Here is a 12,267-nt window from a genome sequence, read left to right as displayed (position 1 = left end):
GCACAACATATAATACCAGTATAATAAGTGAATATTATAAAAAAAAAATAGTAATTCAAGTACTGTTCAATAGTTGTAAAAAAATACCTTTTTATTATTTTCTTGGCCTTTATGTCATAGTGATAGCATATAAATGTATAAGAGATATGTGTAATAAGGTAAATTTATATTAAAGTTTTTATACTTAAGATTAAATTAGAACTATATATGAGGAATAAAAGATTACCTTAAGTTCCTCAATGCTGTATTGACTTTACTTTTTTTATTGCTACTAGCCAATGTGCTTTGTTTCTTTTGTATATTAGAGATTTTTGATTTATATTTAGATTTACTTCCATTAGGCTTACTTGCATTAGGTTTACTTGTATTGGGTTTAGTTGTATTAGGTTTGGTTGTGTTAGATTTTGTGGGAATTTTAGCAGTTATATTTTTAGTCCTTGGAGGTGAGAGCTGAAGAGTAGAAGTGCTTGCACTAATGGAAGATGTAGTTGAAGATCCTGACTGAAGAGGTCCAACTGAAGCTCGAATAGTAACCTACAAAAATGGAGATAATATTTGCTTTAGAAAATTAATCATGGCATTAACATTAAAATATCACTGTGTAATAAAAAGTTAAACATCAAGTATTTGGAAAGGGCAAGTATAAACTAAAATTAGATTAAGTCTTCCATTTATTCTAGATTTTCATACCAATTAAATTAAACTTGATATTCATTCACTTGCAGTACTACATTTTTTTGTATTGATATCAGTTATGTTAACAGTTATTAATGCATAATTAGGAGTTAATGCAAATTATAAGACTATTAAAAAAGAACACATTACATAGCTATTTTTATGCTCTCCTATAACTAAAATAATTCATAAACATAGACATCAAAATTTAAATCTCAAAGTCTGAAAAATCATTCTAGAAAGTCCTGTATTATCCCTCAACAACTATACAACAAACAGATCTACAGTAAACATCACCTCCTCTTTTCAGGGGCTCATTAGGCAGGATTTCTGTATACGATGGTTAGGGAGACGTTACATTAATTCATTATACTATATGGAAAGTTTAATTATATTTAGAATTTCCTTAAAGGAAACTAATATAAAGCTTATCACTTAGTATCCTGAAATTATATTTGTTGACTGACAATGAAAAACAATCGCCTACCAACATTCTTGTTAATCATTTGACTATACTTCTCCCATGTATTGGAGGAAGTCCTATGAGATACATGTATTTTGGTATCACACAAAAGCACTGACTAGGAATCAAAAGACCTGAGGTTAAATTTCATACCATGCCTTCCTAGCCATGTGACCTTAAGTAAGTAACTTATCCTCTTCTTTATCTATGATATAGGGCAATAACTACCTTGTCTTCCTCACTGGATTGCTGTATGGATTAAATAACAATGTATGAAAAAGCATATCAAAAGCCTAATTCTAAGGTGCTATAAAAACATTTAGTATAATTATTAATATTATTACTATTATTATTAATAAGGGAAAATATGAGAGAGGACTGCACTGCTTACATTAGTGTTCTGCATGTCTAGTCCCAGCATGGAATGAATGGATTGTAGGGATGCTGGATAGCTTCTCTTGCTCTAGGTCTTCAGAGCATGGCTTTATATTGTTTTAGTTAATTCAAATAACAGACATACCCACATTCAAAGGTAAGTACCCAAAGCCAAATATAAATGTTTTGGGGATTATTTCACTTTGGATTATCCATGCCTCTGTTTCCCTCCACTGGAGCAAATATTCAAGAGCTGACTGTATATAAAGAAGTCAGAGAAAACAGAGGTATATAAGGCAAAAAGGGAAAAGTAAATTACAATCATCAGTATGCAGTCAGACATGTTGTTTGCTCATTTAAAACATAATGCTATCCAGCAGCAGAACTTGCTTCTCTGAGGAGACTCAGTAACAACAACTTCAATAAACATATGAGAACCTATGGCATTCGATGCACTATGCCAGATGCTGAGGACACAAAGATGAAACATGACTCCCGATCTCAAGCATCTTATAGTTAAGCAGATAAAAGTGAAATATACACTGCCAACTGGAATAGCTCAGAAATAGCCTGTATGATATTGACACAACCCACTGACCCAGGGAACAGTTAATCTAGTTGCATTTTTTGAAAAGGAATATCACTCTAGCACAGCACACACCACTGACCATAAAACAATAGTCAGAAGGTTTCTTTTCTAGATATAAGAATGATAAAACTTAAAGTCTTAACAAAAATCAGAAATCATTTTTAAGTATTACATTCAATAGGTAAAAGGAGGCAGGAGTTAATTTCTATTATCATACAAAATGTTAAAAATACAACACATTTAAACTCACTTTTGTTCCAGGAGGCAATCCTTCTAGTTGTTTAGGTTTTATAAATGTTCTATGATGCTGAGTCTTGTGATCCATTTTCTCTTTGCACGTCAAAAACTGCAGTCTGCATTTTGTACAACGATGTATTCCTTTTTTCTGTTTAAAAAAAAAAAAACAGAAAAAGGGAGGAAAAATAATTTTTACAACCACAAATGCTATGTCCTGAAACTGCTCTGATTCAATTTTAATGATACCTAAATAATTCTAAAAGTAGTATTTTACATCTCCCATATAAACAGCAAAATTTTATTTCATTTTTAAAAGCACTTTGTATTAGTATTTATGTTCCAAAAATGTCTATTACTATATAGACATTGAACATAAAAGATCTATCAGTAGGTTCTAATGAAAGTTCTCTCAATAGTGGTGTGAAAGCTCTTCAAATTACAATTTTATAGTATTTAGACACATGATATGGTTAAAAGGAGCCATACCATATTTTTACCTTAGAAAAAGGTAAATTCTTTTTAATTTTTGCTATTTCCAGTTAGTTGACAAGTTGGTAAAATAAAGTCAAATACTTAACCAGACATTTCAGAGAAGGTCACTATAGAAATGGTTATATAAAGCAGTCTAATATAACTTTCTGCACTGATGAGAATGTTGTATAGCTACACTGACCAGGATGGTAGCCACTACAACATATGGTTATCGAGCACCTGAAATGTGCCAAGTGCAACTGAATTTTTAATTTCATCTAATTAATCTTAACTTGAATAGCCACATTGACATTGCACAGTATTGATGTAGAGGCATAAACCAGAACTACTACTCTCCATCTACTTACTGATTGAGATCTCTTGAGTAAGTCCCTCTTGAAACTCAATCCTGTTACTATTCTACAGCTGGAAAACAGGACCCAAAAAAATCCAAATCACTTTCCCATAACTAGTTACTGACGTTGCCAGACTGCTGATCCAGTGTTCTTTCTACTATATATCAAGTACAATCTTACCTATATGCTCTCATTAATTTAGAAATGATATATGTGTGTGTGTGTGTATATATACACAAACTTTAAGAATACATAAATATAAAAGAATGTTTTCTCAAAAGCTATGATCTGCCAGATATATCACTATTTCCATTTTAATACACTCACTCATTTATAAAATTCAAACAAGGTAATATACTAAGAAGTCCCCGGCACAATTACTAGCACACGGCAGGGATTTCATAAATCAAAGCTCTTTACAAAATTCAAAGTAACGTATAAATATAATGTGTTTGTATTACTATTCTAGCTGCTTCTTAAGACTATTTTAGAAATGTGGTGAATTGGATTATATCATAGATACAGGCAATTTTTGAAAATTCATTTATATGTGCTGAAGGAAGAGGAGGAGGAAAAAGAGAAAACTTGGCCAAGAAACAGATACCAAGACAAAAGGACAGAAAGTTACTTGTCCAGAATCCAATTCCCAGAAATCTTTTCCCTATCTGTAATCACTGCCCAGGTTACCTCATCCAGTTTCAAGGCTTTAAATACTATCTATCCAGCCATCTACTAGACACCACTACCTGATAGCTAATATGTATCTCAAATCAACATGGACAAAGTTGAATTCTGGATTTTTCTCCCTAACTCCTTGCCCCCCCCCCAACATCTGTTCTTTTCTCACTCTTTCCCCTATGACAGTGTATGAAAATTATACTCTTATAGCTGGTTAGGACAAAAAATCAGTAACTCACTCACACATCTTATAACTAACACACTAATAAAACCTGTCAGCTCTACCTTCAAAACCTTTCATAATCCTTCCACCCCTCATTACCTCTAACCATTGCTACCAAACCACTCACCTGGACTACTATAATAATCTCCTACCTTCCTGTCATGTTCTTTCCTCCGTATGGTCTATTCTCCCCCTAGCTGCCAATGATCTTAAAACATGGTAGATCTTTCTTCACATGCTAAAATGCTCCCATGGCTTTCCCAAGTCCTATTTCTGGTTTACAAGGCTCTACATAAACTAGCCTGCATTCTACTGCTACACTCTTACCTCTTACTTCTCTTCCTCTTTTTAGTTTACTCTGCTCTAGCAACAACTGTCCTCTGCTGTTTTTTGAGTGTCCCATGTATGCATTCACTTCACTGTATGTTTCCTCTCCCAGACTTCTACGTGGCTTATTCTTTTATTTCGTTCAGAGAGGCTCGCGTTTTACCACAATATATACATAACAGCAACCATTCCTCCACTCCCAACACCTCTCTGGCACTCTCCATCTTCCACATTTTCCTTCCACAGTACTATCACCAGCTAGCATGCATATACATTCAAACATAAACACATATATTTATCTTTCTCCACTATAATTCAAATTCCAGAGAGCTTAGACTTTGTTTTCTTCACTGCTATATAATAACCAAAACAGCTCCTGGCACATAGTAAGGCACTCAGTAAATATTTGTTAAGTAAATGGATAGTGAGGCGGAAAGCAAGAGACTGACAGAGAAAGTACATATGAGAAGTACAATTTAACTAGTTCAAAACGACTGCCATTCCATTCAATGAACATTTGTCCAGAATCATGAGATAGAATACATTAATCTACTATTCCCTTAGTTGGACACAAGTCTTGCATGTGTTTCTTGTGTATGCATGCATTTCAATGTGATAAGAGTGATAAAGAAAACAGTGCATTTTTCAGTAACATCATGTTCAATCAAAAAAATGGTGATCTATTCCAAGGATAGAGAACTAATTATTGGTGTTGAACTTTTTGATACACATAACGACATTGTTTGAGAAGCTTAAAGGATATAAGAGTGATTCTGACTATATGTGATTTCTACCCTTAGATCTAATGCCAATGTGAAATCTGGCTCTGTGATAAAGTAGTAAAAGCCTGGGCTCTGAAGTCAAATTTTAATTCTGCTTTTTATTAGGTAATAAGGCATTGAGCAAGTTACTTTCTCTAAAACTTTGTTTCCTCATCTATAAGTTAGAAATAATAATATACATATGTGATTGTGAGGATTAAATGTGATAATGTTTGTAAAGCACCTGCTGCTGCCATAAGGTAAGTGATGGCATGTGGCATATGTTAACTGCTTAACATTTTTATTAAAGATCTAATGAGCATATTTAACACATCCAAAATCACTTATATTATTTCTTAAGTCATACAAACTGGATTCTTAGCTCTAAAATCCCGAGACTTAATAACAAAACTACTTAAAAAAAAGTCACAACCAAAGTCTTCGAAGACAATAAAATGAGCCAGAGTCAACAATTCTTATTGTCTAATATCACACTAATAACGTCACCTCAATTACAAGTTTATAGTCCTGCTCAACTGTGGTGTCCTAGTCTTTGTAAATAATTAAACAAACTGTAAATACCTTCAAGGATGTTGATGATCCTTATTAATAGATTTCTCCCCTCTTTACTGATGACTGCCTGCCTCCTGAGTATTCCATATAAACCAAAGAAAACTGGGTACCAACAGCAAGTTAAGACATAAAACTCAGTTTATAAAAACCTTATAAATCACATAGCCCACATAGTGGCCCCACACATCTCTTTCATAATTATCATTCTTCCCACATCTACATCTCACTCTGGAGCTTAGGAAAGCATGTGGGGAAAATTATGTTAAAACTCCCATAATGAAATAGCACTACTGTTTTATATCTCATTCTCCCATTCAAAATTAAAGGCCAAAGGCGAAATAAAGAGTACCAAAAATGGTGTTTCCAAAATTCTATTCTTCAAAAAAATGTTAATAGGTATTATGCAAATAAAGGGGTTAGTGGCCAAAAAAGTTTGGGGACTAATGCATACTATACCCCTTGCTCGGAAATTCACAAAGTTCACTGTCATATAAAAATTTCTGAGAAGTCCTATTTTAAAAAACAGACAACCAAACTGTTTAATATTGTAAATCTGGGCATTTACCAAATTTATTTACCAGTAACAATGTGGGGGGAAACATCTATTAACACCTGCTGGAACACTGCTGAGGAAACCTAGAATAGAAAGATCTTGCCAAAACTTCTCCAAGAGGAGTATCATCCCAGTCACAACATAGGTGATACTAAATTCAATTGGATAAAGAAGATGTGGTACACACACACACACACACTCACTCTCAATGGAATGTTACTCAGCCATAAAAAAGAATGAAATCTTGCCATTTGCAATGACATGGATGGAGCTAGAGAGTATTGTGCTAAGCAAAATAAGACAGAGAAAGACAAATATTATTTCACTCAGATGTGGAATTTAAGAAAGAAAACAACTGAACATAGGGGGGAAAAAAGGGGAGGCAAAGCAAGAAACAGACTCCTAACTATAGAGAACAAACTGATGGTTATCAGAGGTAACCAATGTTCTAAGAGGTGAGGTGTGGATGGGGGATGGGTTTGACAGGTGATGGGGATTAAGGAGGGCACCTGTGATGAGCACCAGGTGTTGTATGTAAGTGTTGAATCACTAAATTCTAAATTTGATACTAATATTACACTGTATGTTAACTAACTGGAATTTAAATGAAAATGAGAAAAAAAAAATTCACTTGGAAATTCTACTTTTATGATCTTTCCCAGTTAAAAACCACAAGATGATTTCATGATTGTCTCATGACTAGAACTGAAAGCAAAGTGAGCACCAATCAGCGTGCCAACTTCATCAATAATAAGAAAATGTAATGAGCTGATTAGGGAGGTGGCAAAACTTGATTGCATGATCAGATTCAGTAAGCCCAGTGACTTCTCATTTTGGCAAAGGCACTGTTGTTGCTCTTTCAAGCACTTAAGAACAGGATCAGTGTTACATAAAGGTTTTCAACCCAAACAAAGGGTGGTTTAATTGCTTCAGGAAAAGAACCAGTAAGTATTAACACCAGAATTCAAGAGAAGGGTATAAGTGCTAATATTGGGTCCCAAAAATTACATAGCAGAACTAACATAAGTCATCCATAAAACAAGTGATGGCCTAAATACAGTTCTTTGGTAGAGTTCATGTACCAAGCAGTGTCATTACTGTTTCCTTTATCAGTGGCAGCTATAAAACACCACTTCTGGTCAATGATAACAACATGTATTCTCATAATAAGGGGGCTAAAAAGTGGAAATAGGTTGGAAGAGAAAATGGAAAACAAGATTATGAGTCCTCAATGTTTTCTCAGTTCTAAGAAACCACTTTCAAAATCATTCCCACACCTGATAACTACCTTCAAAATCATTCCTATATCCACTCTTGGACTCTGAAATATCCAATCGTTTGAATTCTCCACTCATCTCTCCTTTTTTTCCTTCAATCCTAGGTTTCTGATTTCCAGCTATCTTTCAGAATTTTCACTTATGAGCTACAACATCACCAGAAAGGAAGCAAGGAAAAGAAGTGAAAGATTCACAAGTAACTCAGCATAAATCAAAATTAATCATGTCATTTGAAATAACCTTGCTTTCCTGTAGAACAAATCTAACCAATGTTCTCAGTAATAACCTATCTTTTTGCTAAAATAACATGAACAAATAAGAAATGGTAAATCTCACCTGATGCTTCATATAATGATGCATGTAGGGTGTTGCAATTTTAATAACTTTGAGGCAAAATGGACATAGCAAGTTCTTAGTGTTTTCATGGGATGTTCTAAAATGAGTTTCCACATCAGAAAATGATGATGATCTATAATTGCAAACCTACAAATAAAGAAGGTTTAGTTTAACTTGAAAATGTATAATGATATGCAAAGTATCAATTACAAAGTAACAATGATAGGTCATTTGTTTAGAAGAACATAAGGTGCTATTAGAATCCCATTTAATACAAGCAGTGAAAGATAATCTTTGAGAGAGAAAAGTTATCTTTCAAAGTTTAGGGATAGCTCCCAAAACATAACTAGATTCCCTTATTTTTATCAGCTCTTTTTAATTATCATCCCCATCTTGACTTGAATTTTCAAGCTTTAACACCTCCTGTCCTACAAAGTTTTTTTCTGCTACATAAAACAGCACTTTCCTTTAGATTATACATGGCTTCCAGGCTATGACATTGGCAATATATTTTTATCTTCTTTTTCTATTTCCTCAAATTCTGAAAAAATTACTAATCCCAAAGCATTTGGTAGAGTTCTCTGTAAGTAGAAGCATTTCATGTTTCCCTTGTATGCCTACATTCTTCCCTATATAGTAAGCTAAGTCTCTACATTTGTCTGTTAGCCACAGGGCTTTTCTTTGTCCAATCGGGAGTGGGTAAAAATGGCCTGTGGGCCAATTTCAACTCTCTACTGATCCCCACATACAATGCATAAGTTATACCAAAGGTTTTTTAATTAATAAATAAATAGTTTACAAAAGGAATTTTAATTTTAGTAACCAATTTTATTTCATGATCCATAAAAATTATATGAAATTGAGATTCCAGTGTCCATAGATAAAGTTTAAATAAACACAGCCAGATCACATTCATTTACTTATTGTCTGTGGCTGCCTTTGTGCTACAATAACAGAGTTGATTAGTTACAACAGAGATTATATGACCCTGAAAGCCTGAATATTTATCACCTGGTGCTTTACAAAAAAAAAATTTGCTGACCCCTGGCCCAAGAGGTTTAAATCTTATAATCAAAACAACAGAAAACAAACAAACCAAACACTAAGTACACAATAAAATACATGTATACCTGACAAATATATGGCATTTCACCGGGCTTATGATTGTCCTTCATATGTTGTAAAAGAATATGCTCTGTTTCAAATGATAATTCACAGATTTTGCAAATGGCTAAAAGTGGGGGGGAAAAGACATTACACCATTTTAAGATGCACACACACACACAAACAGCAAATCATTATGTTGTATAACTGAAACTCTATGTCAATTATACCTCAGAAAAAAGTATCGTTACCAGGCAAACACAAATATATATGAATAAAATTCATTTTATATATCAATAATAACAATAGTATTGGTGGTAGTGACAGACAGCAGCTATATAGTTTTTATTGGTGTGCCAAACACAGTTCTAAGTACTTTACTTACATTAGCTCATATAATTCTCATAACAGCGTTATGAAACAGGTATTTCTATTATTCTCATTATTCAAATACTAAGTTGCCTAACATCACATAGTTGTATTAAAAGGCAGACCTGGGATTTGAACTCAAGCTATCTAGCTCCGAGATCTGTGACTTTAACTATGACTGTAGTTGTTTTTTTCATTATTTTCATATTTTAAAACTATGATCTGAGTTTTTTAATTTAGTCCCCCACATATAATACACAGGTTATTTACCTTAATGAATTATGTACAAGAGGGATTTTAATTTTAGTAACTAGTTTTAACAGTTAAAACTTTTTCAATTTTGCCCCCAAATTCCAAAGTCTTTTTCTTAGTCTTATTTTCCTAACAAGCTTCTTAAGGTTTTCTCAGAGTTACATTGTCAAAATTGATAATATCCAATACTGTAACTTACTAGAAAATTCATGAGGTGTATGTGTGCTTTCAATGTGACACTGCAGTTGAAATGGTGTGGGAAACTGACGGTAGCAATGCTGGCAGGTGGTGTGGTTTTCCCAGCTCTCACTGCTCTGCTTCTCAAGTTCCAAGTGGTGTTTCATGTGGTTCATAAACCTATAAATGATTGTCAACAGGTGCAAAAATTCAGATTTAAAAACACAAATGTAAAAAATAAGTATCTGAATCTAAATCTTAAAAATACAAATACATTACTCAAAAAAAAATCTCAAAAGCCTTAAAGTCTTCTAGAAAACTGTGCATTTTAAATAATCACTTTCATTAAGTGGCTAAATAAACATCTTTTCATCTTTGTTTTAAAAGAATTCATCAATGTAATTAATATGAAATCTCAATAATTTGCTCTAATTCTTAATCATTTCAGATTGTTTTTTTTAAGATAAAAAAGCAGTCTTTTTTTCCATACACAAATACTATTTACATTTTTAAATAAAATTTATTTACTTGAAAGGAAGGAAATAAAATACTTGAAAGGAAGGAAACCCTACCACCAAAAGCAGCTATAGTCATGAGAGAAATCTTTTAAGGTTGTGAAGATATACAATAGATTCCAACTGTTTAAAAGACAAATTACTGGTATTTTTACTTGTGTCTTGGTTTCTAAATGCATGTAATAGCAATTTTAATGCCTACAATTACGAGAACCTTTTGTTTTATTTAATGATACCGGTTTACTGTTAGCACAGACCGTTCATTTTAACTTGCAGACTGTGCCCTTTGTAGGCAACGTCCATTTTTCAGTTTTACATTCTGCTATTTCAGCTTCCCTAAAAGGCTTCTTATGAGCAGGAACTATGACCTTCAACAGCAAAGAGTGCAATAAAACTGGGAACACCTATTTAAAAGAGCTTACTGAAGCTTTTTACTGAATTTGAAAGTAAAGTTGTAACAATTTTTAGTCTGGGTCAACTATTAACAATTACTCACTTTGAGCCTGTAAAGGAAAGAATCTAGAAAGTAAATGATAATGTTATTAATCTGGATAGCAGTCACCATGAAGGCTATAACGTTTATCTCTTTTTCACACCTCCACAATACTACTCTTAAACAGGTTATGGCAAACTCTGAAGTATCTTTTTGTCCTCCTTTGGTTTTAACACCAGATCTACAAACACCTATAGAAAATCCTAGTCTTGGAATATTTATATAGAGAGATATGGTCATAAGCCATTAAATTTTCACCTCACAACTTTAAGCAATTCAAGTGTATCTATATAAAATAATCTTTTAACTATCAAGCTTTCTCTCAATTATTATATGAGCCCCCATCAGGAACTCATGCTCTCAAACCAAACTATGGAAATGAGGGAAACAGAAAAACAAACTTCTTGCAAGATGTTCACAGAATAAAATAAACCTAACCGTTTTTGGTGACATTCACTGTAGGAAACAAAAGAAAAATACCACACCACAGTATGTTGATGAGGCAGAGAAAAAAAATCTATAGCTATCAATTTCTTACCATTCTCTATAAACATCAATTTGTCTTCCCAATTTTTACTGTTAAAATATTATTTAACACATCTAACTCCTTTGGTTATGAAGTATTAACCATTAAGGTTACATTTACTCAACAATTAGTATTTTAAAAAATGCTCAATTCCTGGATGTTATAAGTGCTGTTTGCTTAAAATTCCTAAATAATCTGGTACTCTAAAATGTATAACTACTCTTCTGAAAAAAATAACAAAAAAAGGAATTGTTAATTTTCGTATGTTTAATATTAAGTGGGCTAATCTCAAAGGAAAGGCAAAAGCTGTTGCTGAAATAACTTAATATCATATATGTAATACTTAAGTATAACAAGGAACTAAGTCAGTGAAACATATTTGTATGCATGCACCACATTTATTAACATGATTTTTCTGGTGTATTTTACTATTAAAGGGGTAATAATATGGAAATCGGTGACAGAATTATACTGTAATATTGTTTCAGTGTTATATCAAAAAGTACAATATCTCACGGCCCCTGGGTGGCTCCATCAGTTAAGCAACTGACTTCGGCTCAGGTCATGATCTCACAGATCGTGGGTTCCAGCCCCACGTCAGGCTCTGTACTGACAGCTCAGAGCCTGGAGCCTGCTTCAGATTCTGTGTCTCCCTCTCTCTCTCTGCCCCTCCCCCTCCTCATGCTCTGTCTCTCTCAGCTCTCAAAAATAAATAAACATTTAAAAAAATTTTTTTAAAAAATACAATATCCCTTCTGTTAAACTACTAGGACCATTAACTATTGATGGCTGTTAAAGTTTAATAAAAGGAGATAAAGAAAAGTGAAAACTCATATGAAATAACATACATGAAAGAATTTGGAAACTATAAAGCACCACCATAAACAAAGCTTTAATAACTGTTATAGGAGTATATCACAATATATTTCAGGGTTTT

At 33.1% G+C, this 12,267-nt stretch overlaps 1 protein-coding gene across 4 annotated transcripts in view; it reads right to left on the bottom strand.

The window, feature by feature from the left end:
* ZNF280D (zinc finger protein 280D) overlaps positions 1 to 12,267 on the bottom strand; it is a 139,782-nt gene that overhangs the window by 63,249 nt on the left and 64,266 nt on the right. For all 4 annotated transcript variants that reach the window (XM_042988791.1, XM_042988793.1, XM_042988794.1 and 1 more), the window contains exons 11-15: positions 9,819 to 9,976; positions 9,025 to 9,125; positions 7,895 to 8,041; positions 2,353 to 2,487; positions 227 to 534 (exon numbers count right to left, since the gene is read on the bottom strand). In XM_042988791.1, coding sequence (XP_042844725.1) covers positions 227 to 534; positions 2,353 to 2,487; positions 7,895 to 8,041; positions 9,025 to 9,125; positions 9,819 to 9,976 — 849 coding nt within the window. The remainder of the gene's footprint in view (positions 1 to 226; positions 535 to 2,352; positions 2,488 to 7,894; positions 8,042 to 9,024; positions 9,126 to 9,818; positions 9,977 to 12,267) is intronic.

This window comes from Panthera tigris, chromosome B3 (genome assembly GCF_018350195.1).
Source record: "Panthera tigris isolate Pti1 chromosome B3, P.tigris_Pti1_mat1.1, whole genome shotgun sequence".
NCBI lineage: Eukaryota > Metazoa > Chordata > Mammalia > Carnivora > Felidae > Panthera > Panthera tigris.
The sequence above is the reverse complement of the archived record's forward strand: the minus strand, read 5'-3'. Positions and strand labels throughout refer to the sequence as shown.